This window comes from Meriones unguiculatus, chromosome 6 (assembly GCF_030254825.1).
Source record: "Meriones unguiculatus strain TT.TT164.6M chromosome 6, Bangor_MerUng_6.1, whole genome shotgun sequence".
Classification (NCBI taxonomy): domain Eukaryota; kingdom Metazoa; phylum Chordata; class Mammalia; order Rodentia; family Muridae; genus Meriones; species Meriones unguiculatus.
In genome coordinates, this window is record NC_083354.1 from 43,828,558 (window position 1) to 43,854,727 (window position 26,170).

Sequence of the window (26,170 nt, forward strand, 5' to 3'; positions counted from 1 at the left end):
GTGTGGCCAACACAAAGGAATCTGCCTCTAGTGTGGCATCTTCTAGACACCGCTGTGCCTGCTGGGAGAGAGAGCTAACTGCCACAGGATTTCTTGGGGGGAAGTCACAGGTGGAGTCATGGCCACAGCCACAGCCACACCCACATCCTGGGCAGCAAGCAGAAAGAGGCTTGTCCCCATGCCTCTTCCAGGCACTAGCCTTCCCTGACAAAATCTTCGGGAGCAGCTCTCATCAGTACCCTTTCTGTAACCCAGCAGAGTTGGTCCTGGAAGGTGGGAAGCCCCTTGCATGTTGTCAGACACATAGAAAGGCTTGCTTAGTCCCGTGTGCTCTGTGAGTGACATCTGGGAGGCTCAGGGGGAAAAAGGATGCCACGTGTCAAAGACTCTTGTGTCAGGATCCGAGAGCTTCCGCCCACGAACCATTGCACTATAAATGTATGGACTGCCGGGTGCTTGTGGGAGCACCCAGCTGGACTGAAGGGAGCAGGGAGAGGAGAGGAGTGTGAGTAGCTTTAACAAGTGGAATCTAGCCCCAATCTCAGCTTCTGGGATAGGTGAAGGGGTTGGTGAGAGCAATGGCTGGAGTGATGTCACGTCAGACCTGGACTCTCAAGAGGGATCTTCAGGCCTGTCGGTCACCTGTTGGAGCAGGGCACCGATGGACCTTGTGGCCAGGGAGAATGGAAGAGGCAGTGGGGGCTTGGCCCAGGAACCCTCCTGTCTTGCTTTGGGCCAGGCCAGGCCTCTGATTGGAGGTTTGAGGTGTAGGCAGTATGTCTGGGGGCCTCAAGAAACTTCTCCCAGAGACAAAGGGTCTGGTACCTATTATCCTCAACTGGGTGTTTCAGGAGGCAAGAGAGAGCCTCAGCCTCTCTCTGAGCTCACCAGAGTCTCGGTCTCTTTCAAACCTCCCACATCTCTACAACTGGCCTGTTTACATTTCTGGCCAGTTGGGGCAATGTTTGCTGCTGTCACCTTTTAGGTCACTGTGAGGATCCATGTCGCCCCTAAATGGGTCCGCCGGGAAATATCATTTAGAAACAGCTAGGTTAGCTTGCTCATCCAGTGGAACTTAGAATCCAGAGGCCGCAGAGAAACTTAATGGGTTCTTGGACTAAGTAGTGATTTCAGCTGTATCCCAGATCTCCTCCTGCCCTTCTAACCTCCTACACATTCTAGGAACCTCACACTGAGGGGGACATGAGTAAGGAGACACCTCCTGTGACTGATTCTGCTTGCAAGCTAGTAGGATTTCAAGCTGTCTAGGGCTTTCCTCTAAATGTGAGGACAGGGCTGTTCTGGGTAGTCTTATGTTAACTTGACACAAGCTAGAGTCATATCCCCCCAACTGCACCCCAATAGCCTGTAGAGAAGCCTCTGGTGCAGTTTCTTGACAGTTGACGTGGAAGGGCGCAGCTCGCTGGGTGGTGCCACTGGGGTGTACGGGAAAGTGGTTTGAGCAAGCCCTGAGGAGCAAGAGAGTAAGCAGCACCCCTCCACAGCCTTTGAATCAGCTCTGCATCCAGGTACCTGCCCTGACTTCAGGCAATGATGGGCAGCAAGGTGGAACTGTAAACTGAGATCAAATCTTTCCCTCGTCAACTTGGTTATGGTCATGGCGTTTCTCCATAGCAGTAGAAACCCTAAGACAGTAGCCCAGGCTGTGACCCACTGCTCAGAGCTAGCCTGAGCCATCAGAGATAGGATCCCTGGCCTTGGAGAAAGGCCTCTTCTCCCAGCCTCTCCCCTGCCTGCCGGTTCCAGCTCCTCAATGGCAGGCGTAGAAACCCTGACCCCTGAGGGACCTCAAAGTGCTGTAGCCTTCTACCTCCTACTAGCCTGTTTCCCCAGGCCTGTCCCGAGGATGTCACCTTCCTAGATGTACTGGGAGAATCGGGACATGCAAACTGGGAGGATGTGAGAAGCAGGCTTTCTGACACACGTAGAAAACCACCTCCTAGGTAAGTCTCAGAAGCTTCAGTCCCTCTGCTCCCTCTGTAGTCCCTCTCTTGAATGAAGGCTCTAGCATTGGGCTTTGCTCTGGGATTCCTGGGATTCTTGACCAAAAAGAATTTTCTATTTGTTCTTTGTAAACTTATCTGTATGTGTAGGTTTGTTGCGCATGATGCCTCTGGAGGCTAGAAAGCGGTGCCCTCTGGAGCTGGAGGGACAGGTTGTGGTCCACCTGACATGGATGTTGGGAACAGACGTTGTGTCTTCTGTCACATCAGTGCATGCGTGAACTGCCGAGCAATCCCTCCAGTTCTTCTCTAAGGCTCTTATCCTTACCCGGCATGTTTGCTTCCCTTCACCTAGGTGGTTATCCAGGTGTCCTTAAGGAATCCTGTCCCTTACCCTGATCTGCCTCTGCAGGACCAAAGCTAAGGAGTAAGGGGTGGTGTACGCTGCCAACTAGCTCTGAGGGTGAAGGGAGGCGGCATGCCACGGACCGCCCTGGTACCAGGTGGGATGGCACCTGCTTTATCCTGCTTCGTCACCTCTAAAGAGCTTCGTGCTCTTCCCTTTCCCCTTCCTCTCCCTGCACCTGATACTCACACATTCCTTGTTCGCTTCTCAGTATTTATGGCTGTTCAAGAGTGTTCTCTGGGAAGCTGAGGCTGTCTTATCTGCAATTGTCCCTACGTTCTGAGGACTCGGAGGCCAGGATGTCCTGAGATTTCCTTCAGGCACTCTTTGGGAAGCCCCGCCCCACCCCCACCACACACACTGAGGCCTGCCCAAGGAGCACAGCTTCACAGCCTAACATGGGGACATCTGCCCAAGCCTTTGATCACTCCGTGCATTCCCTGGCCTAACCTTCTGCCTTTTTCCTATTTAGCTGTAAATATAAAGATATTGGGGGGGGGGATATGAACACACAGGGTACTCGCTCATAGCACCCCTCATTCTTTTTTTCCCACACTTGGCATCTCTCTCTTCCATACAGAACGAAGTACAGTGTGGGTTGGTTCACTGACGGGATGCTGGGCTGGGGAGGAGTCTACAGGAAGGTGAGAGCACGGCCGGACTTTCTGAGTTTTCCTTTCCATTCTGAAGACATCCCCGCTGTCTGCCTGCAGCCGGGCAATGGGATTACTTTATTCACTTTGCCTCCAAGGTGACACTTCACTATATTAAACAAGAGACGGCCTCCTTTGAAGGCTCCCGTCCACATCCACCCTGAAACCACCCACTGCTAGCACCGCTGCTTCTGACCCGAGCCCTGGTTGCTATTCACAGACAGACTTCATGCATGAGACGGGTGAGGGTGGGGGATTGTCAAGGAGCACCTTCCTCAGAGGGACCCAACTGTTAATTTTAGAAACAGCAAAAAGTGGGCAAGTCTGTCTTATTCCACTCACCACTGAGGGCAGCAAGGACAGTCCCCTTGGGCACCAGAACCTTTCCCCCCAACATTTACCAACCCTACACTCGGTGAAAGACACAGAAATTTGGGAATCTGGATTTTCCTCAGAGAGTAGGAGAAAGAGCCAGAAAACGAAACAGCGTGGGTGGAAGGGACAGTTTACTATGAGGACACAGTCTAAGCGTGGGTGGCTTGCTACTCATGATATGGCAACCTGTGTCCATTGCTTAGCCAGGCCCATCCCTCACGAAAAAGACCTGGGTCATGCAGCAGAAGAGAAGGGCACAGAGGTTCTCCTACAGCCCGAGTTATCCCTGGGTGTCACCCTTGTTCCTCAAGCACTGTGTCTTCAGGATACCAAGAGATCTGCAGCACCCACAGTCCTGAACCAAGGGGTTGGCTGATAGTGTGGAAACACACAGCCCACTTGCTCACCCCATGCCCCTTAGAAGTCCTGCCCATCTTCTGAGAGGAGAGCCCTCCCTAAGAGCAAGTCTCTCACTGACAGGTCCAGCTAGAGCCCGCGTGGGTGGCCCACGGGGTACATGGTCCCCAGTGTGCCTAAAGTCCTAGCCCACAGCCTCCACCTTCAGCCCTGCTCTCCACCCCATCATGAAATCTGGAGGCTGAGCCCCTCCATGTGTCCATCATGCTAGTCTGAGACTCAGCTCTTTCTCATGGAAACTTTCATCACGGACACTGGGGCATTCCTGGGCAAACTGTTCACCCTATTGCCACTCTACTCTAAGTCTTTCTGAGCCCAACATGTGTGTCCCATACATGTAACCTTATTGACTCCCCATTCCATGCCACATACCCTGTACTTTGTGCTCCACAAGAAGCCGTTTTACTTTTGTGTTTCAGACATAGCTCCTGTGGATTCTGAGACAAGGTATGCCACCCCACAGTCTTTGGGGATCAAGCCCTCTTCCTGACCTGATCTCACAAGATTCTGTCCACTGGATCTCTCCACCCCCCAGGTTCTACAGGCATTGTCACTCCATGGCCAGGTCAAGGCATGAGGCCCCACACCAAGGCATTTCCATGGGTAGATCACAGAAAACCAGCTGGGCTGCCTGCCATGTCATAGCTGGGATCCAAGTGACTGTCCCCAGGCCTCCCACAGATCCTCACCTCACCCATTGTGTCCCTTCCAGGTTCTACAGGCATTGTCACTCCATGGCCAGGTCAAGGCATGAGGCCCCACGCCAAGGCATTTCCATGGGTAGATCACAGAAAACCAGCTGGGCTGCCTGCCATGTCATAGCTGGGATCCAAGTGACTGTCCCCAGGCCTCCCACAGATCCTCACCTCACCCATTGTGTCCCTTCCCGGGGTTTTGCACCCCAAGTGTCGCAGACTCCATTCTCTTTGTGTAAACATCTTAATTACATCTTTAATGCTCTCACACACCGAGATGCTGTGAGTTAAATTACAGCTTTGTGCATCCTAAATTACTCACAGCCTTCCAGTTGCTCAAGTGCTAACGTATTTATAGCATCTAGAGGCAGGAATAAAACCAGAGCTGTCCCCGTGGGATCCTCCTAGCCCCTCACCTCCTGACACGTGGGATCTGCCCAAGAGTAGATGTGCCACCCCCGCATCCCCTCTAACCAGCAGAGGACAGCGAGGACAGAGACACTGGGGACACGCCTCTGTGCACGCTCAGGCGTGTGTCTCTGTAGAAAAACTGCTCCATGGTCTGCTCTGCCCGGATGCCCCTGATATCATCCTTGCACCTTAGAGGAAGGAAGGGCCAACGGCAGAGACTCTCTTCCACATCCCACGAACACTGAGTGGCCCTTCCTGCAGATAGCGGTGGAAGGGAAAAACTAAAACCAGACTCATTTCTCAGACAACCGTAACTTTGCCTACCAGCTTCTGGCCTGTGACTGCCCTTAGACAGACCAACACCCTCTCCCAGAAACCCATGTAGGAAGGGAGCCATTTCCAGAAACAGGTCAGGCCAGCTTTTGGAGCCCACCGAGGAAACACAGTGGACGGAGGAACCCAGCCTTGTTTCCCTCTGCTGTGTAGCCCTGAGCACTGAAGGAGAGGATGTGGCCTGCGGCAGTCCTTCACTACACACCACGGGGTGGGAGTCAGCTTGCAAGGTGGGACCAATGCGGAGAGCCTCTGTCATGCTCTTCTGCTGGAACAGCTACATATCTGTATGTGGCCCACTCATACACATGCATGAAGCCTTTCTCCACATCTGGGGTAATTGCATCTTCCCATACCCAGTCTCCCAATTTCCTCTCCCTCAGCAGTTACCTTGGCTGCTAGGGGTATGGCAGAGACCTCTGGGAGAACTCATGCTAACCCATTCACCACAATATCTTAAATATGGATAGCTCCTGAGTTTGTGTAGCCCTTGGCATTTACTGGGCATTTCCAGCTCTGTCCCTGGGCCTCTTGGGCCTATAAATGGTGCTGCTCTAGCTGGAAATGGTGGCGCATGCCTTAATCCCAGCACTCAGGAGGTAGAGGCAGGTGGATCTCTATGAGTTGGAGGCCAGTCTGGTTTACTGAGTGAGTTCCTGGCTAGCCAACCCTGTCTCAACAAACAAACAAACAATCCCTTGAAAAAAAAAAAAAAAGAGTGTTGCCCTGCCCTGTCCCTGTCATTCTCTACCCTAGAGGAGGCTCCAGGCCGAAAAAATAAAAGGGCAATCCTAGATGGAGGAGATCCTGCCTCTCCTCTCCCTTCCCCTTCAAGCTTGTGCTCTTCCTCCCCGTCAGAGAAGCAGACCTTGATTCAGAAAGGTTAGGAGGCGATCAGGAAACCAGCAGTGGCTCTTCACCTTCCATGCCAGGGCCGTTGGTTCAGGGGAAGTCAGTGGCCAAATGGCTAGCCTGGTCAGCGCTCTCTGTTCAAGCTTGAGAGTCAGTGGGTGGAGCCTCAGCACAGCTGGGGTCTGTTGCAGCCCTTTCCTGTCTTGGTGGTTGTGATGACTCGGGTCCTGAGAATAGGTTTTGGCCATCAGGAAGTGGGCAGCGCTGCCAGCGCTGTGGCAGGTGTCTTTGTCAGAGGTCCAGGCCTGTTTTCAGGCCTCTCACGCGTGGATGGCATTAGCTACGTCAGTAAACACCAGCCTGCTAGGCCTCTGCAGTGGGCCCTGGGAAGGGAGGGTGCTCTGCAGGGAGACAGACAGGAACATCAGAAACCCTGACCCGAGGCAGTCTCTGACACAGTCACGTCCACCCTCATTTCCTGGTGCCTGCTTTTGATTGGCATCGGCTCTGCCTTCTGCCTAGAGTGCCCTTCCACCAGGCTCAGTCTAGAAATGTGACCTGGCTTAGATGATTCCTCCCTCCCCCAAGCCATTCCCAGCCTGCCCTGTCACCTTGGCAGCACTGACTATGAGCTTAGTATTGGATTAATTATGCATGTATTTTCTGCCAGCAGAAATATATCACCTCTGGTGCTCCTCCCCCTCCAGGACGGGGGCAGACACAAGGATGGACCAAGGACAGGCCCAAGCCCTTCACAGTACCGTGGTTGAGGATTTGGGAGAGAGGTAGCAAGTGGTCAGGTTTCCCAGTGGTTCTGACAGGATGAGGGCATGGGTGCCCGCCCCTTTGCATACAGGAGGTGTGTTTGGCTTGGATTGTCAGGGGCTAGGATTCACCTGCCCACTCAGAGGTGCCTCTGCTGAAGAGCCTGATCCCACTCACAACCCACTCGGGTCCATGGATCCTCATGGACTAAAGAAACCAAAGGGTCCTTGGCCCTGTCAATCTTGACTTTAGGTTTTGTTGTTTCTTTTTTTTTTTTTTTTTTTCCTTTCCCAGCTAGTACATGAGGAGTCACAGGGCAAGAGTTAGTATTTCCATCTGTAGATGGGAAAACTAGGCTCAGGGATTCTAACAGGGCCTCCATGATCTACCGGCTGTCAGACCTGAGCCAGGCTGGATCCTACAGAGCTTGGCTTTGCATAGAGTCTGCCAGGGCCACCGAACAGTCTCATACTTTATGGACAAATCTGAAAGGACCCATATGCTCAAATCTGCCAGCTCATCACCTGGCAAGGGCTGGCAAGATGTGTGGAAAGGATGCAAGGTGGGATAGAAAGAAAGGACAGCTCCAGTCTGGGTGAGGAAACTGGCCGGTGCCCACCTTGCCCTGTGTGGCCTGCAGGGAGGCAGCAGCCTGCATGGAGGCAGCATCTCGCCCATGTTCCAGTAGCTCCTGCTCCAGTTCGTCTTGCTCCTCCGTGGGGTCAAAGTTGTACATAGGCATGAGCTGGTGACGTAGCTTCTCCAGCCTGGGGGATAGAACGGAGGCTGTTTGGGGGTAGGGAAGAGCTTTCCTTCCTCAGTCCTTTTAGCCAAGGGAGCCACAGACCAAGTTTAGGGCGCCTAGTCTTCCCTCAGGATTCACTGACAGACGTCTTTGAACCTACAGTACCAATTTGACTCTCAGATGGATAGCTTTAGGATGAACAAGAAGCCCATTCCTGGGTCTGGTGGCAGGATCCACATGGGCTGCCTGGACCAGGCCCCTACTGCAATCCCCAGCCTCTATGGACAGAGGCAGAGTAGGGGAGTTCGTGGCAGTCAATTTAGGACATCAGGGCAAGGGTAGCTGGGTGGCCATGATTTCTACCCTCCTTTCCTGACCCCATACCCCAATAGCAGGATTACACCTGTTTTCTCAGAATCTTCTTACCTGCCTGCTTGTGTGAGAAAGTGGTCATTATGAGTTGGCAGAAGAGGCCTTGATTCCACTCTCCCCTGCCCTCCCCCACTGCTCTGCACCCAGGGAGAGGAGCCTTAGTGCTGGGGCCTCTTTCTGCTTTCCTACTCACATCCCTTGGATCTCAGCCCAGCCCTTCCCTTAGGCTATAAAGCTTCAGGGGCCATCTGGGGATTTACCTCTTCTTCTTCCTGATGTATAAAACCTGCAAGAGAAGAAACAGCATCAGTGAGGGGAGGGGGCCTCAGCAGTCCAGCATGCCCTCATGGTGGGTGAACAGTAGAGTATAAAAAGTGTGTCCCCCATATCCTCAAGGTCCCATCCCATACAGACACCTTACATATGTGTTTCACATTCTCCCCTCCACTACTCAATAAGATCTTGCTACATAGCCCACCCTTGCCTGGAATTCCCTATGTAGGCAGGCTGGCTTTGAACTCTCCATCCTTCTATTTTAGTCTCTGAGGGCTAGAATAACAGGCCTGCACAACCCCACCTGGTTCCTTTGGTATCTTTAGATGCCAAGAGATCCCAGACTGAGTCTGGAGATTGAGAGATGGGGGCCAGGCAGAGGAAAACCAGTTAGGCCTGTCTGGAATTGGCTGCTTCCAGCTCTCCAAATCCTGACTGACTGCCCACTCAGCATCTGCCTGGGACTCCTCCCTGCTGAAGAGGAAAGGAAAACTTCAGCATGTCCCCTCCATTCTCACTGAAGCCACCCACAGGCAAAGAGAACAGCAGATCAACAGCAGGCAGACTGCAGAGCTAGGCTCCGGGCAATGTTCTGCACACTTGAGCCCCAGGGTAACCCCTCAGAGCCCAGATGCTACAGGAACCTAAGAAAGTCCCTGGGTTCCTCCTTCCCTTGTCCAGACACAAAAGCAAAAGGTTAGCAACCAGATAGTATCTAGAAGCCACAGGCAGGAGCAGGAAGCTTCAGCACCAAACACCAGAGAGAGGGGAAAGGGGTAAAACTTGGAAGGCCACACCTGGGCGGGGACTCCAAGGGACTACTGCCACGATCTCCTCTTCCCAAAACTGGCAATTTTTGACTATCAAGAATATAACAGGAGGATGTGGAGAAAACCACACCTTCCAGTTTGCCCTAAGCCCCTGTGGCTCCTACAATCTTTGTAGCCCACTCATAGCTTTAATTTGTTTAGTTCCCAATCTGGCCCAGAGCTTTCCCCATATGGTCTCGAGTGGAAAAAAGCTAAAGAGTTCCTAGCTCATCTACCTGCTCCCAGGAGTGACTCCTTGCTGCCCTATGGGTAGACACAACGAAAACTCAGGTCTCTGGGTCATCCCCAGCCTCCTTCCAACCTGAGCTCCAGCTACACACCCTGTGCTTGCCCCTTGGCCTCGTGACTCTTGCTCCAAACCTCCTCCCACCCCTGTGGCCTGTGACTCAGGGTAATGTACAGGAAAAGCCAGACAAGACCCTATCCAGCATGCATGCCTTTGCCCTGTGGCCCCTCCGCCCCAGGTGAGCACATGTTTCCTTTCCAAATCTTCCTGTCCCCCACTGTCCAGCCCCACATCTCCCAGGGAGCTTTCCTGCCCTGTACCAAGCTCTCTTTATACTCCTCATGTGTGAGGCATGAGGCTGGCACCAGCTCCTCCATGCACCCATGGCATGGCTCAAGGCTGGCACAAGGGGGAAGGAAGAGGAATTCAGGGGACACTTCTAGCAGCCTTCTCTTTTCCTCTGTGACTTGCAGCTCTTCCCTGCCCTCCAGTGTCTTTGTCCTCCCACCCTCTGCCCCTCTACCTTTGGTGGAAAAGTCATCCACTCTGGCTTGAATGTCCCTCTTAAAGAAAAAGAGCAAGGCAGCCTTATCAAATTCCTAGGTGAAAATCTTTTGCTTAGCTCAGGACAGATTCTAAACCATTTGGCCCCTTGGTGAGGGTGTCTCAGGCTGTTGTAGCCCACACACAGGTGCCAAGGGGAAGCACTAGTGTTCTTCCTTCCTCTGGGCCCAGGAAAACTCCCCTCCCCTCCCCCTGCCTCCCTCTGCCTTTTAATGCGTCCTGGCCCTACTTGCTGGTCAGCAGTTGTTCCCTGGCAACTGTCCGGAGCCTGCAGGGCCCATATGGCAACCCTAGTTTAACATTAATTGGTTCTAGCCAGGCCATGGATGACTATCCCTGCTCTATTTCTTTTCTGTTGTTTATTTGTTTGTGTGTGTGTGTGTGTGTGTGTGTGTGCATGTATGCTATTTGTTTGTTTGTTTGCTTAATGCTTAAGACTGAACCTAGGACTTTGTACCTGCTATGCATTGGCTTCCGAGCTATATCCTCAGTCGCCCCCCACTCCACCCCGTCCAGCCCTGTTTGTCAGACCCACAACAGAGCTCAAGGCCAGCCATCATTGCCTGTAGAGGGCAATGGGCAGAATGCCATTATTACTAGCCTCTCTGGGGGACTTCAGCAGCACCTCATTTTTCTTAGCCTTGACTTGTACAATCTCTGGTTGTCTCTTTAGTGACATTCTCTGTGCCTGTCACTGTTGAAGAATACTCACCTCTGCACTGAGGGCTGCCTGCCCCTGCCCCTTCTCATGACAGTGAGGTCAGGCTCCTGCCTGGACTCAGAGCTCTAAGGTCTCTTCCCAGCTGTCTCTGACCACCCAGCCCAGATAAAACCCCTTGCCTATTAACCCATTCCTCATAGGAAACACAAGTCATGACCTTGTCCCTTCTGGCCCTGTTTTGTTCCAAGAGTAAAGGAACATAGTAAATGCCAAACGAATGCTGAAATGAGCTGCTAACAGCCTGCCATGGCTAATGTATCCCATTCAGACTCCGCATCCCATAAAATATCCCAACCACCCTTCTGGCCTCTAATGCTATTGAAACTCCTATACTCCCCTGCTTCACTGCCCTGCTTGCTGCTCACAGAACCTCCCACCTGCTTCAAACATGTGCCTGTCAAGACCCTGTGTCTGGACACCCCCCCCAACCCCGATCTTATATGCCCCAGGCTCAACCACCAAGTGTTATTCAGACTCACTTCTGGTTCTTCCAATTAGAACTGCTTATCTGGACCCCAGTAAATAAATTTTGGGGGGCGGGCGGGAGGGAATTGAATTATCGTTAATGGACAATTGTCTTCCAATTAGATTGTCTATAAGTCTAAACACTAATCACCCTCCCCTAAAGGACAGCCTTCCGGGCCTTCTCCGGCTTGCCCCGGCTCTCACCATGGCCACAGCCAGGCCAATCACTGTGATGATCCCAAAAGACAGAAGCATGGTACCCACGCCAGCTGCACCACCTGACATATCAGTGATTCTGGTGTCATTGAAGCTTGTGGTTTCTGGGCTGAGGGAGGTGGTCTCTGTGGTAGACCCTTCAGTGGCAGGCTCCAAGTCAGTCTCAGTGGTGGGCAGGTGGCTGCTGAACCAGCTTGGAGTAGCTGGGCCCCTGGAGTTCATGCTGGTGCTGGGAGACCGTCAGCGCTCAGTCAACCTGCCCACTGACTTCCGGCGTTAGGAATGTCCAAGGCTGTAGTTCCCACCTCCGTGGTGACCACGGGCTCAGCCAAATTGGTAACAGGAGACCCCTGCCTCCCTGGGTTCTAGAAAGGGAAAAAGAAAAGCGAGAGTTACAGCAAGGGGTCTGTCTGTTTGTCTGTGAGATAAAGTCCATCTAGAATCTGAAGGCACCGAGGAAGTAAAGGTTTCAAGACAGAGCTAAGTCAAGTTCAGGGGGTGTTGGGATGCAGGCTTTGTCTATGGCTCCCGTATGGATGTCGGGACATGAAAACAAAGTTCTGCCACCTCTGCACAGTGATTATCATGATTGTACTGAGAAGCTGGGAGAAGATGCAGGAGGCCTGAAAGAAAAAGTCCACCCCTTGCAAAATTATCTCTGTACTCACTATTTCTCCTACTCCTGCCTCCTCACTCCCTGGACCCCACATCCCTCATTCTGCTCAGGGAGAAAAAAATCCTGCAGCCTTTTCCTTCCTTGGAGGGAAACGCTTGCCTAAGATCCAGGCAGACCTGATATAGCCTGAGGCAAGTCACCCCTCTTCTCTGTGTGTAGTGCCCCTCCCAGTGGAGGACAAGAGCAGCCCTATGGTGTTGTAGTTAGTGACATGTCAGAACAAATAAGTCCCCAGGAGGGAAAAGAACTTAGCCAACCACAAGGCCTGTCCACAGGAGGCGCCCAGGAAAGGTTCCAAACCCCCATCTCTATCACCCACAACCTAGGAGAAGGAGAGCTCTCGGGAGTCTCTGGACCTACTCGGCTGTATGACCCAGGCTGTGGTTGGTGCTGAAACACCAAGAGGCAGGAAAGATAGGCTGAGCCAGATCCTCTGGCAGGGCAGTTGGCAGGGGTGGTCATTGAACCACCCCCTTTCACTCCTAGAAGTAAGGCAAGGAGTCACATCTTCAGAGGCAGTGATAGAATATCCACTTTGAAATGCCTTCTCCTCTGTTTCCCTCCTAATTTGGAAGCAGAGGGTGGGCGATCACCCAGCCCCGTGGGTCCTGGATAAAGCAGGGCAGGAAGGAGTCCTAACAGTGCTGCAGGGGAGCAGATCTGGAAAGAGAAAGGATTCCAAGCTTATCGCCACATACGTATTTGTCTGTGTGGCTCATAGGTGTACATGCGATGCCTCCTCTTGTAGGTGCAAAATTACGTGTGAGAGGTGTGCACACATCCTTCATGGTCCCTTAGGAAGGAGCAAAGCTGGCAGAGGGTCATGCATGGAGTAGACTCCTTCCTTTCTGTCCTCTCCAGCTTGGCTCAGCAAGAAGTCTCAGGTTCTCTTCTGGGCTCTGACACTGATCCCAGCCATGACCTTGGACCAGACCCTTAACTTGCTCTGAGTCTCAGTTTATTATGGGCCAAAGGGAGAGAAGGCATCCTGCCGACTATGTTCTTGGCCTGCCTCGGGGTCCAAAGGGGAGGGAAAGAACAGGGGGGTAAAAGTGGTGGGCACCGCGACCTCCAAGAAGCGGCACGCCACTCTCCATCAGGTCTCAGTCCTCCCGGTCTCAATCCCCACGCCCGCCTCCTCGACCCTGCGATTCCTCCATTCTTGCTCAGAAGCAGCCGATCTCAGCACTTACTTAATCCTCTCCGGGGCGCCGAGCTCAGCCTGAGAAGCTAAGGGTGGTAGCGACCGGCGGGAGGCGTGGGCGGGGGGAACACCCAGGCCCGGACGGTGGGGGCGACAGGTCCGACTCGAGGTCCGCCTTGCCTGCAAGCAGTGATCAGCTAGGATTAGCCTATGCCGGCTGACAGACTGAGCTGGGGTGGGCTGGGCCGGGACCACGGAGGGGGTGGGGCTGGGATGAGCGGCCTCGGGGGATCCCCAGGAGCCGGAGTGCCTTGCCTCCCGGCCCCCTCCGCGCCCCCGGGCTCTGATTGGCTGCCATGCCTAAAGCCCGACCAGCATTGGCCTACTCTCCTGTCCCTCAGATGTAGCCCCGCCCACAGCGGGAGCCGAGCGCTGAAACCCGACAGCCAAAAGAGATTCTCTGAGAGTACCTCTGACCCTGGTGGCCTGCCGGAAGTTGGGCCGTGGACTGTAGGTGACCAAGCCCTTTCTGGGCCAGAATTCGGGCTCCTGGCCAATTCCTCCCAAACCGGGGCAGAATCGTAAGCTGAAAATGCATAGGTACAGATGTTTGCTGAGAGCGCAAGACCTGGAGCCTCTGAAGTCTACTTTGAACTCTAGCTTGATCCTACCGAGTTTATGACGTTGAACGGTAAACTGCTTCTCCACCTTTGTCTCAGCTACCCGCTTAGGTAGGAACTCTGACGAAAGGGCTTTTTTGGTAAATGACTCCAACTATGAGGTTATAAATGGAGAATCTTCCGTCCAGAGATGTTGGGAGCAGAATGGAATTATGAGTGACATAATTGTGTGCCCTGAGCCAAGCAAACCCACCTATGACCCCTCATAATAGCTTCCATCCACAGCAAAAATTCATCTCAGGACAGAAGCACCAATTCCTTCCCCAGCCCTTTAAAACTACCCTCCACCCTGTCTCCTAAACAGAGTATCACACTGTTGTCCAGGCTGGCCTGATACTATGTAACCCAGACTGGCCTTGAACCAAGGCCGTCCTCTACTTCCTGGGTATTGGGATTTTAAACTTTAATTAATTTTATGTGTAAGGGCATTTTGTCTTGCAGGTATGTCTGTGCATTAGGTTTGTGTCTGAATTCCTGAATTCCAGGAAGCCAGAAAAGGGCATTGGATCCTTTGGTCCTGGAGTTAACAGTTACTCAGAATTGAACCTGGGTCCTCTGGAAAAGCCATCTCTCCAGACCTCCTTGTACTGGGATTTCTAGGTGTGCACCAGTACACCCAGTTCCCAGACCCCCTCCCTCCTTTTTCCTCCAATTTTTAATTTTTTACTTTTTTTTGACACAGGGTTTCGTGTGGCCCAGTCTGGCCTTGAAAGATAAAGTTGTCTCCATGCCTCCACCTTCCAAGAGCTGGGATTTCTAAGTGTGTATCACCACACCCCACTTACGGGCATCAGACCCAGCTTTGTGCATGTTAGGTGAGCAGGTCAATAAACTGAGCTACTCCATGAACTATTTTTTATTTCTTAAAATTATGTGTATGTGTGTTTGGGTGGGTATGTGCACATGAAATCCAGTCCTCTGCAAGGGCAGTGTGTGCTCCTAACTGCTGAGCCATCTCTTCAAAGACCCCCTCCCACCTTTTTAAAATTTGAGACAGGTTTTTCACTAAATGACCCAGGCTGGCTTTGAATATATGGTTCTCCTGCTTCAGCCTCTCCAGTAGCTGCAATTACATGCCTGCACGACTAGGTCCTGAGACTGCTATACATTTCATAAAAGGCACAACTAAAGCCTAGAAAGGTCTGGGCACTTGAACAAAGTTAAACAACGAATTGCCAACATAATCAGGTTTTAAGTCCAGTTCTTCTGTATTCGCTGTTCCGCTATCTGCTCCAAAATTCTATGTGCTTACCGAGGGGGTCCTTCTTTATTCAGTCCCTTTCCTAAAACAGAGACTGCCCCCAAACACGGAAACCCAACCACACGCTGCTAGGTGTTAGAACAACTCCCTTCCTCCTTCAACTAATCTGACTCTCAAACCCAGCGCACGCGGATGACACTCTCGCGGTTTGTTTCTTCCCACACACCTCCCCAACTAGATATGACAGCGTTTGCTTCAAGCAATCACCGCATGTTGGAGACACATCTCTGCGATCTGAAGGAAGACTAGCGGGTCTGGGGCCCTACGCTACACCTCACACATTCTTGCACTTTGCCCCTAGTGGGGCTGCGGCTGCCGGTCAGTTCAGCCTCCCCGCTGTCCACAATCTTCCAAGGGGAATCCGGCCGCTGCAGGAACCCTAGATCAGAGAGACGTGGTCCACACGAGCCCTTTCTCAACTGCACCGAGGCGGAAGCAAGGCGCTGAGGGAGTACAGTGCAGGCTACGCACATCCGGGGGCTAACCCTGGGGCTGTTTCCTGGTGACGGTGTGCGAGTAGGGCACTTGTGCATCGCCTCTAGCAGGTATGCACCAGAGGTGGAGATCGGGATGAGAATACATGGACCGCAACGTTGACTTTTGAGACGGGGAGGGCCCTATTCCTCACAGCCAGGGGGAAACAGGCTCGGAAAGAGGGCGCGCACACCCGAATTGTCGATAATGTTCTTGCAGATTTGGGATGGAGGTTGTGTCAAGACTTCTAGCTTTGGTTCCTTCCGGAAATGGGTACAGGTGGATCCAGTTACCTCAGGAGTCCGGCAGAGCCGAATCTGTGTCCTGCGCATTTTCTAGCTGAGTTACCGTGGGCACGTTGCTTCCTTTGCAGCCCTGTCTTTGAGGATGTGACAGTTAGCACGTACTCAGCAAATGTTAGTTTGGACCTTAGTTTGTTTGAAAGTAGAGGGGACCACCGATTTTAAGTTTTCAGATAACTTACTTATGTTAACTTAAGTGTAACGTGGTTATTTCTTAAGCCTTCAATTTATGCTAACGTCTGGGATCAAGGGTTAAATTACAACAGTTTCAGCTTCCAAACAATAATAGTACATACACAGTGTCACAAGCAAAGCTCCCAAGCATGACAGTCGCCTGCCATCTATTAGCCAGTCCCTGGTGTGTGATATACTGTCTTCCATGCCCTTGACATTCACTGATGAAGGCACCACATACTAGAGAGCTTGTATTATTTTCTCAGGTTATGGATGAGTAAACTGGAAGCCAGAAACAATGACTTGACTGAGCTCACTCACATTGAGGTCTGACATAGGTGCCCTACTCCCAAGCCTACACCTTGGCTATTAACAGGGACCAGGCTCTACCAATTCAACTTGGAAATAACATTACTAACAAAGACAAAAAGAAATCAGATAGGTGGTTGAGCATAGGAATATAGTTCAGGAGGTGATAGACTAAAAGCACATTCTTTTCAGGTAGTTCTTTAATCTTTCCACATCTTCCTCTAGGGTGACAACATCTGAGAAAACGGCCCAGCCCAGGGATCACTCCCAGTCCCAACCTCAGCAACTGATAGCACAAGGGAGCTTGGAAATCTTTCTCCAAGACATGAAGCTTTGGGGCCGAATTCTTTGGAGCCTCCTCTCTGGTCCCAGGGGAAGAAGGGGAGTCTCCCAGGGCTGGGCCTTCAACTCACAGAAGTCTCATTCATGTCTGGCTGGGCTGTTGAGTGCCACAGAGATGGTGAGCCACTGGACACGGGTCTTTGAGGAAAGAGGTATCCCAGAGGCCCGGGAATCCTGTGAGTACATCGTGGCTCATGTCCTTGGAGCCAAAACAGTTAAGTGCAATGTAAGATAGTACAGGAAGAGGGAGGAGGGAGAACTCAGGGGAACAGATATTGAGGAGGTTTTGTTTGGTTTATTTTTTTATTTTTATTTTTATTTTTTTAAGACTCATTTATTATTTATATGGCATTCTGCCTATATACCAGATCTCACATTAGGTGGTTGTGAGCCACCATGTGGTTGCTGGGAATTGAACTCATGACCTTTGGAAGAACAGCCAGTGCTCTTAACCTCTGAGCCATCTCTCCAGCCCCCTGTTTGTTTTATTTTTTATTTAAATTTTGCCTTAATCAGGGAGCTTAATTGAGACTGGTGGGATTTTGTGGAACAAATATTTCAGGCAGATAGTTATTCATTCGTCCAACAAACTTACTACAGTATGTTCCAGGCGCTATGGGTTCAGGGATGATCAAGTTGCTAGTGTTGAGTCCACAGACATTGTCCACACAAGAAACCTGGGTGTGTGTCCCTAGACCAAGGAAACCAGCCACTCACATTCTCCATGGGGACAGTTTCAGAGCCTGAGACCGGTACTTCGGACCAAGCTTCTGACCCCTCAACAACGGGAGTCCATTCAGGAGCTATGTAGCCATCGGTTACAGAGGTAAGCACCGGTGGACAGATCTGAGAATTCTACAGAGATCCAGCCATCCCTGGTTCTACCAAACTACGGTCAGGGAGGATTGAAGTGCCTAAGGACTAAGGATCTGTTGGGGTAAGGAAGTAGCAAGAGCAGGATTGGTGTAGTAAATTGGAAGAAGGGAAAGAGGGAAGGCCTAGACTGTCCTAGGGTAATGCAGATAGGATCCGGCCTGATAGCCTTCACAGTAGTCCTCAGTTCAGCTCTGGCCTTATTAATCCTGGTCCTGGTACTGATGACTCCCTGGATGCTCCTCCTGCAGGATGCCAGTGCAGTATATCCTTGGGGAGTGGGACTTTCGGGGGCTCAGTCTGAAGATGGTACCTCCAGTGTTCATTCCTCGGCCAGAGACAGAAGTGAGTATATATCACTAGGACAGGATGGAGAGGAGAAAAGGTTCAAGGTACCTGTCTTGCCCTCAACTTCCTCCAGGGGGTGCTGGGACCCCATGGTTGCCATTCACAGCATCCTTCGACACATAGGTCTTCTTGCTGGCTAGGTTGGCTGAGCCATGATAAAGGACCCCCTCTTGCCCTCTCCCTTTGACTCTCTTCACATTCTAAGCCTCTGCCCCAGCTCCAAGGACTGGAAGTGACACAAAACGCTCCAAGTAGTGCTGTCCCTGTGCTCAGTTCATTGTGGCCATTTCTTAGCTTTCCTGTAGGCTGGCCAATGGCAGACTCGGCCCATGGGAAATAAATGGCCTTCAGCAGCTTAGAGAGCATGGGAGAAATAAAGAGGGCTGTAACTGGACACCGGAGGCCTGGTATGAGTAATGTGACCTTAAAGGTGGTTGCTACAGGTGGTGTTGGCCTGTCTGGTCAGGCCATCTCTGACATTGTCTGGTCAGGTGATTGCTTGTGTCCTTCCCTCAGATTACTAGAGCTGGCAATTGTGTGGCCCATGCATGCTGCTCCTTGGGTACACACCTGATGTGGGAGAGATGTGTTCCTTTTTTGACTTCTTACTTTATTGATGGCAGAGCTGGGAGCTGGAGAGTGGGGTGTGGGGTGAAGTGGGGCCACATAGGGCATGATGAGAAAAATCAGAGGGCACTAGACTCTGAAAAAGATTATTTCTGCAAAGATATCCCGGTACATAAACATTCTTGAGAACAGTCTGTCCCATTCCACCTCTGCTAGCCAGAGCCTTCGAGCTGCCCATCTTTCCCCCTTTCAATCTCTGTCCCTTGGTCATGAATCCACCAATATGTCTGAGAGATGGCTCAGTGGTTAAGAGCACTTGCTGCTCTTTCAGAGGACCCAGGTTCAAGTCCCAGAACCCACACAGTGGTTTACAGTCCTGTGGGATCTGATGCCCTCTTTTGGCCTCTGTGGGCACTACATGCACATGGTATGTTGATATGCATACAGGCAAAATACTGTACATACACATAAAAAAAAGAATCCTCTGGTCACCTGGTTTTTCCCTTCTCATGTGGCAGAATGACAGGAAGTTTGAGGCCTTGAGAAGTCACAGGGTGGTCAAGAAAGGGACCCATGGGCAGCATCTGAACTTTCTGACTCTGTCCTCTTTAGAACTGGGATGATCTGGGATGGGGTACAGATACTCCAAGCAGGATGTGGGCTGTCATCTTCAGGCTTTCGGGGGATCGTTCTATAGCTTCCCCCAAATATGTGACTTCTGCTTGCCATCCTTGGAGACTGTCAAGGCTTGGAACATAGCAGGGAAGCTGTCATGGTGGCCTTTGCATCCTCTTGGAGCTGACCTGGTGTCTGCCATGTGTCTTGGGATTCTGAGTGTCAGGTATGAGCTTTCAGGTCCTATGTGCCCCACCTACTTGAGGTGGGTCTGGGCCAGGAAGGCAGCTTTGCTGCTGGAGCGGGGGGGGGAGTGAGGACGCTGTGGTTGGTTGGGAGGCCGGGTCTGCCTCACTCACTGTACAGACATTTCTGAGAACTCACCAGGTTTGCCCCCATGGGAAGCCACATCAGACGGGGGTGCTTTACTAAGAAATCAAGAGGACGTGGCCTGTGGCAGGGCGTGGAGAGAATGGGTGCAGGGGAGGGGGTCACAGAGCCTGTATTCTTTATCCATCAAAGGGTGGTTTTTGATGGTGGGTGTGAAAGTCTGAAATGCAAATTTGCAAGTGGCTTGTGGCCTGATGAGTTTGGTTTTCCTTGGGGGGGTGGGGACGGGCAAGAGGGTGGCTAATATATACAGTGGGAAACCTAAGGCTGGTGTGAGCTATTTGCATCTCCATCTGGCATGGTATGACTGTGTATGCTTAGAGGGGCTCAGCTGCTATGACTGTTTCAGGGAGGCAGTCTATCTGACTAGGGCCAGCCCACCAGGGATATGACCTTAACAGAGGGCGTGTGTGGCACTTGTATCCTGAGACCTCAGGGCTACCTCCATAGGGGTTGTGGAGTACTTCTGGAGTCCAGGGAAAAAACTGAAAACCGCCCATTCCCTGCCTCTGTCTCATATTTCTCTCCTGCTGTACCATGTTTTGAATTCTTGCTGGATTCAGTTGGAAAAGATGCCCTGCCTCTGTGACTAGCTTGGCTCAGAGCCAACAGCTTTTGGTAGAGGGAAGGTCTTCACTGCATAGGCAAGAACTTTCTAGACTTCCTGGATGTGGTCTCAACATAGTTCCCACGTAGTCCGCAGATAGTCCTACAGTTCAGATGAGATCTCCATGGCAGAAAGGAGGGAAAGAGGCCACTGGTAGCAGTGGGGGCCTAGTCTGTCAGCGTCATACCCTGTGCCAGGTGGCCATTTGCATAGATGGTGTGTGTGTGTCTGAGGTCAGGGATGCCTCTGTGAGGTGGCTAGCCAGTGTGGGCTGGCTGAGGGGTCATCCTCCAGCCAGAGTGGGCTATTTGTGGCCAGGAAACCCAGAGAAACTCACACCCCTAACACAGGCTGTCATTTTGCTGGCCTTTCAGCCTGCTCCCTGTACCACAGCCTCTCAGTCACAGCCCTAGATTGCAAGTTCTACACTGGTCATAAGCCCGGTGCTCCTCACTCACTCCTGGCACAGGACTCAACCAAGCTTTCTCACCTATGAGCAGTATCTCTTTAGTACAGAAGGGGCTTGAGACAGAGAAGGCCAGTCCAACTCTCTGGTGTCTGTTTGCTTTGGACTTGTTTCCTTTGGTGTGAATGAGCACTGCCACTGAGATTGGGGCCCTAGAAGGACAAATGCCTTTTGGGACTCAGCAGGACAAACTTAAAAGCAAAGTAGGTTTGGATGACCTGGTGCCGTTTGCTCCACCAGCCCAGCTCGTGGGTCAGACCCAAGGTCTTCTCATAATTTAATGTAAGAGAGGCAAGCCCTGTCCTAGATCTTCAAGTCATGAAGATGGTAGAAACATTTCAGCTATGGAAACAGCAGCGACCTTCACCCTTCATTCCTAGCTCACCCTGTATACACCATATATGGCCTGTGTAGACAGCAGATGGTGGATGAGATACTAAACCCTCTGGCATTCATGCTGATGGTGTCTGAAAGTATCCTCCTACCACAGTTTTGGGTACCATCCAGACAGGCTCCTACTGTGCCCCTTTACCATGTTCTATTTGTGCCATAGCCACTTGCTAGTATGAGACTCAGGCAGGGATGTGCTCCTGTCCCATTAAGGGAATTACTTGCCCTTTTGGCCTAGGAGTCTCCTGGGAAATTCTCAAAGTCAGCTCTTTGAGAACACTGTGAACACACCAGGTACCTCTGCCGTATTAATCTTTTCCCCATGGTACTGGGGTGGAACCCAGGACCTTACAAAAGCTAGGTAAGTGCTCTGCCTTTGAGCTATATCCTCACTTCCAAGCCTGATTCTTGACCACTGTGAGCCACAGTTCAGGCTCCATAAAGGGCTTTTTGGGTGTTAGTGTCTATATGATTCAGTGGTGACGATCCAGCACATCAACACAGGCTCTAGAAGCAGGACCAGGCACAGAGGATTGGCCGTCAAATATGGGTGTGTGATTCTGACTACCCTTTACTGGGTTGCTGAGAGAAGTGCTCAGTTTTGCAGATGAGTAAACTGAGGCATGGAGGGATGGCATGAGCCACCCAGGGTCCTTGCGAAGATCAGTTTGGCCTTGGTTATCCCCCACCCTCCTTCAGTAGGAGCCAGCTGCCTGGACTTCCTTGTCAAGGCACCCCAGGAGCACTCAGTCTGATCCAGACCCTCTCTGCCCTCCAGGAACTAGTTGAATGGGTCTTAGAGGAAGTTGCCCAGAGGGCCCCTGCAGTGGGACCCCAAGGTGGTCCTCTCATTCTGGAGGTGGGCTGTGGATCAGGAGCCATTGCTCTCAGCCTGCTGAGCCAGCTCCCCAAGGTAAGCCCCTCGTCCCTCTACCCTGCCTTTAGCACATGGAGATAGTCACTCACCGTGCCTTCCACTGATCCATCCCCCACATCCCTGTGCTAGAAGCATGCAGGGAAAGTGGCCAGATAAGGAAGGTGTGCCCAGCCCAGCGTGATCATAGCCTCTGACTTCCATCGATGTCTGTCTGGTTAGAGCCTAACTACAGGAAAAATTTGTTACATATTTCTTTCTTCTTAGGAACTAGGGCAGGATCCCTAGGCATCTCACAGAATTCCATTCTCTCTTTCTTTGTTCTTGGAGCAGAGTCAAGTTATTGCTGTGGATAAGGCAGAAGCCGCTGTTAGTCTCACCCGTGAGAATGCTCAGAGGTAGGTGGGCTGTGAGGTCCAAAGGCCAGCACTGGGGAGTTGGACTCTGCCTGGGACCTCAAACCTCCTAGTGTCTGGCTTCCACTCTTGAGGGAGAGCTTCGATGAGGGTAGCCCGGCATTGGCCCCATGGGTTTAGGAACAGATGGATCATGAGCAGTGGCTCTCATACTGATCCAAGAAGGGCTCCCTTTCAAGCTCCTGGTCCTTTTAGCCAAGGGTAAAGGCTTGCATCCTATACTCACCAGCATGTCTCCATCTCTCCAGGCTTCAGTTGCAGGACAGGATTCAAATCATCCCCCTTGATGTGACCTCAGGTAACTTCCCCTATACATATTCCTGGGGTGGGGATCCTGGAGAAAGGTGCTGCTGGTGGGTGAGACACTTCAGAAATGGGGTAAGGGTTTCCCAATAATCATACCCATGGACCATCTCAGACCAGGCCTTGCCGAGGACTGACAAGGTGCTATTGTCTGTGGGGCCAGGGAACTGTTGGGGGAGGGGGAAGAGGAAGGGGAAAAGGGGTTCAGCAAGAGTGGGGTCAAGGCATGTCCAAATTCCAGAAATGTCATCCTGAGATTGGCAGGAGTAGGACCACGACTTTAAACAACCCCCCTTCCCCCAGGGCCTGCATGCCTCTGCACATTTAGCCCTGTGCCCCAGCCCTTGCTCTTTTTGGGAGGCCATATAGCCTGCACCAGGTTAAACTTCCTTTCTCCTTATAAGGTAATGTCCAGCAGCACCTGGAATTTCTCCTTATGCAAATTAGGCATCTTCAGCATCCTGGCCCTGGCCAATGATATCACTCAGCATACATCAGCCCCTACTCACTCATGGATCCACACCATTACAGCTGGGCAAGTGGGCCAGGAATGGCAATTGGCTTCTTGACTGACCTGACCCATGAAGGGGCTATCCATCGGGCCTTTTTTTTTTTTTTTTCTGCTCCTCAAGACAGGGTTTCTCTGTGTAGCCCCTGGCTGCCCTGGAACTTGCTCTCTTTGAGACTGGCCTCAGACTCAGAAATCTGCCTGCCTCTCCTCCTGAGCTCTGGAATTAAAGGTGTATGCCACCACTGTTCAACCACAGGTCTCTCTTACCTGCTGGATCCCCTGTATGACTGTTAAGTTTAACTAGGGTTTGTTTACTGTGAAGAAGTAAACAGATGTTCAAAGGAAAGCAATTCAGAGACAAGTATGGCAGCTTATACCTGTCATCTTAGCAGTGGTGCGGCAGGAGGATTCCTATGAATTCAAGGCCTGACACGAGAACATAGTTCTAGACTAGGATGGGATATAAAGTGAAGAACATCTCAAAAAAACAAAAATCAAACAAATTAACAACAAAGAGAAAACCTTAGGACTAAAAACACACATGTGCCTTCCCTGTGCCCCCCTGGCCTGGAAAAGGTGATCCGGCAGTGCCTGGCATGTGGCGGACTTAGCAGTATCCTCAGGTTTCCAGCTCCAGTTCTGATTTTGTTGTTGTTTGTTTGCTTGTTTTGTTACCCACAGAATCCCCTAGCTTTGAGTGTTATAGACCTGGTTTAGCATCTGGTACAAATGGCACCCAGGAACAGCCATAAGGGGTTGTCTGAGGGCAGCAAGCCTGGCCTCCTTGTGCTCTCAGACTGTGTTGGTTATAAAGCAAAGAGTGGCAAGGCCAGGGAGCTGCAGAGCAGAGAAGCCCTTCCTTTGCCTTTGTAATCAAGGAGGGCTTGCTGGAGGCGTCACTTAAATATTGCTTAATGAGGAGGCCTTGATAGGGAGGAGAGAGAACATGGATATTCCAGGTGAACAGCTGCATGTCAGAGCTTGTCCGCTCCCAGCCAGCCTGCTAAGTAGGGACTCTGGCTACTAATCTCTGAGTCTGGCTTATCAGGTTTAAAGACGGGCCCACAGTATAACTTGAGGGGTGGGACTGGCTAAGGGACAAGGTGGCAAGTGGAGCTGCCAACTTTTACTTCTCTGAGCTTGATGCTATGCATCTTTCTCTTTGCCCACAGAGGGGCATTGGACACACCTTCTGCCCTGTGCCCCCGTGGACTTGGTGGTCAGCAACCCTCCGTACGTCTTCCACAAGGACATGGAACAACTGGCTCCAGAGATCTGCAGGTACAGTGTGGGTGGGACAGCAGAGAAGGTCTAGTCGGATTGGTCGGCCCCTGGAGGCCCTCCCATCTGGAGAAAACAGTGCAGTGTTGAGAGGCATACTGTAGAGCCCGCAGCCTTCCTGGGGAAGTTTTTGCCTTTGCACTTCTGACTCATGGAGGCCCTACCCTCTGAGCACCCCTTTCCTACTTTGAAAGAGGAGCAAGCAGTAGTGCTTGCAGGGCCATGGGAAGGACTTAGCATCAGGCATAGTAAAGCCTTACAGAAGGTACTCATAGGGGCGTGTGTCATTTTATACAAGACCAAGGCCTAGGAGGAAAGGTGCCTTGTTAAAGGTCTCATGAGGGCTTAGTGGGAAAGCCATCCTGCATTCACATGGCCGGAAAACCCAGTATAACCACATGAGCACTGGTAATATGTGTTGGGGGCTGGCTCCTCTTTTCTGGACTCAGTCAGGATCAGCCTTAGATGCCACGTTGTGGGAGCCTCATGCCCCAAGGGCTGTGTCAGTGGGACTCAGCAAGCCCATCCAGCCTTGCTGTATGGAATGTGTCTGCATGAGAGAGGAGAGAAGGAAGAGCTATAACCATTTAGGAACTACTTACTAATGGGTCCTCAGCTTACCTCCCAACTGGAGTCTTAGGTCTCAGAGGGCCCTTTGTGAAGGTCTGCCTGGCTTCTCAACCCTGGACATACTCCTCCCCAGGCTCTCACCTTGCACTGTTTTCTCATTCAGTTATGAAGATCTGGCGGCCCTGGATGGTGGTGAGGAAGGCATGGACGTCATTACCCACATCTTGACCTTGGCACCCCAGCTCTTGAATGCCTCTGGGTATGGACAGTAGCCTCCTCTTCCATTGTGTAATTGGCATGCCTTGGCAATCACTGTGCCCCGCCTCTTACAGGCCAGACAACCTAGAAGCACATGTCCTGGCCCTGCCTAGTTGAGCTGACCCATTTCTCCTCCGTGTAGAAGTATCTTCTTAGAAGTGGACCCAAGGCACCCAGAGCTTGTCAGCAGCTGGCTTCAGAGCAGGCCTGACCTGTACCTTAGTCTTGTGGCTGTCCGTAAAGACTTCTGTGGGAGGTAAGTTCTCATTGCCACAGCACTTCCGTGCGCTTCAGCAGCCCCACTGCTTGTATATTCCTTAGAGCGTAGATGGCACCCAGGTACTCGCCCTGTCTCCTCAGGCCCCGGTTCCTGCATGTCCAGAAGTCTGCATCATAGTGTGGCTACTTTGTGAACACCTGGCCAGGATTCTAGCCTGCTGGGCGCACCTGGCTGCCCCTGCATGGGTGTTCTCAGAGGAAGGTGTACAGTGCCTTCCCAAACCCGAGGTGTGGCCCATGGTTCTGTGATTCCTCATGGTGAATGTTTCTAGAAGACGCGGAAACACAGAGGGAGTGTTCTTCCCAGGGCAGCAAAGAACAGAGACTCAAGAGCTGGGTTTCCAGCCGAGCGCTATCCTCTCAGTGTAGGGGCCTACTTGGTGTTCCTCTTGGTGAAATTGCTGTGATGATATTGGGAAGTGTGGCCAGTAAAGTATTGAGAGAACAATAAATGGTGAATCAGTGTCTTGTTTGTGGATCCCTGTCCCCCATGTATGGACTAGGCCCGAGAGCCTCCTTCTACCCCTCCAGCAAGTCAAGCAGACAGTCTATAGTATAAGATAGCACATGATGGTAGGGTTGGGGAGGCCCAGTTCCAGCCTTGAACACTGCAGGGCCTTCACAGAAGAGCCTACTCTGGCATAACATCTACCCCCAGCCTGGGTATGTCTTCATACACTTCCTTGACTGGGCCTAGGCTGAGCATGGGGGCTGTGTCTGCAGGTGAAGATAGGGCTGAGGGTCTTTGAGATGACCCTAGGGTTGTATACCCACATT

The 26,170-nt window shown here is 51.8% G+C and overlaps 2 protein-coding genes across 11 annotated transcripts; one reads left to right on the forward strand and one right to left on the reverse strand.

The window, feature by feature from the left end:
• Positions 1–2,911: 2,911 nt before the first annotated feature.
• Positions 2,912–13,436, reverse strand: C6H3orf18 (chromosome 6 C3orf18 homolog). Of its 3 annotated transcripts, none has more exons than XM_060385333.1 (5): positions 13,153–13,436; positions 11,332–11,648; positions 8,249–8,274; positions 7,491–7,638; positions 2,912–6,507 (listed from the first exon to the last, which is right to left on the reverse strand). In XM_060385333.1, the coding sequence occupies exons 2-5, from the start codon at positions 11,503–11,505 to the stop codon at positions 6,427–6,429; spliced, it is 429 nt and encodes a 142-aa protein (XP_060241316.1). In that variant the 5' UTR covers positions 11,506–11,648; positions 13,153–13,436; the 3' UTR covers positions 2,912–6,426. The 3 variants fall into 3 exon arrangements, with proteins under 3 accessions (XP_060241316.1, XP_021517504.1, XP_060241315.1); XM_021661829.2 differs by having other exon boundaries at positions 2,915–6,507; positions 11,272–11,648; positions 13,153–13,430; XM_060385332.1 differs by lacking the exon at positions 13,153–13,436 and adding an exon at positions 12,320–12,475 and having other exon boundaries at positions 2,915–6,507; positions 11,272–11,648.
• Positions 13,437–13,537: 101 nt separating this feature from the next.
• Positions 13,538–25,845, forward strand: Hemk1 (HemK methyltransferase family member 1). 8 transcript variants are annotated; one of them, XM_060385326.1, is made up of 14 exons: positions 13,543–13,794; positions 14,225–14,383; positions 14,466–14,598; positions 15,223–15,589; positions 16,529–16,871; positions 17,380–17,471; positions 17,770–17,863; positions 21,680–21,814; positions 22,109–22,173; positions 22,440–22,489; positions 24,178–24,286; positions 25,020–25,115; positions 25,257–25,370; positions 25,475–25,845. In XM_060385326.1, the coding sequence occupies exons 5-14, from the start codon at positions 16,629–16,631 to the stop codon at positions 25,509–25,511; spliced, it is 1,035 nt and encodes a 344-aa protein (XP_060241309.1). In that variant the 5' UTR covers positions 13,543–13,794; positions 14,225–14,383; positions 14,466–14,598; positions 15,223–15,589; positions 16,529–16,628; the 3' UTR covers positions 25,512–25,845. The 8 variants fall into 8 exon arrangements, with proteins under 8 accessions (XP_060241312.1, XP_021517771.1, XP_021517785.1 ...); XM_060385329.1 differs by lacking the exon at positions 14,225–14,383 and having other exon boundaries at positions 13,538–13,794; positions 16,529–16,763; XM_021662096.2 differs by lacking the exon at positions 14,225–14,383 and having other exon boundaries at positions 13,539–13,794; positions 16,529–16,859.
• Positions 25,846–26,170: the final 325 nt, after the last annotated feature.

What these genes read in the sequence shown, in the direction of transcription:
- C6H3orf18 (XM_021661829.2), bottom strand. Translation starts at nt 11,505, where the DNA reads ATGAACTCCAGGGGCCCAGCTACTCCAAGCTGGTTCAGCAGCCACCTG. An exon ending in TTGGCCTGGCTGTGGCCATG is followed by an intron (nt 8,275 to 11,271) that starts GTGAGAGCCGGG and finishes CTTCTCTTGCAG; the next exon opens with GTTTTATACATCAGGAAGAA. An exon ending in TACATCAGGAAGAAGAAGAG is followed by an intron (nt 7,639 to 8,248) that starts GTAAATCCCCAG and finishes TCTATCCCCCAG; the next exon opens with GCTGGAGAAGCTACGTCACC.
- Hemk1 (XM_060385327.1), top strand. Translation starts at nt 16,629, where the DNA reads ATGAAGCTTTGGGGCCGAATTCTTTGGAGCCTCCTCTCTGGTCCCAGG. An exon ending in ACCCGTGAGAATGCTCAGAG is followed by an intron (nt 22,174 to 22,439) that starts GTAGGTGGGCTG and finishes CCATCTCTCCAG; the next exon opens with GCTTCAGTTGCAGGACAGGA. An exon ending in CGTAAAGACTTCTGTGGGAG is followed by an intron (nt 25,371 to 25,474) that starts GTAAGTTCTCAT and finishes CTGTCTCCTCAG; the next exon opens with GCCCCGGTTCCTGCATGTCC.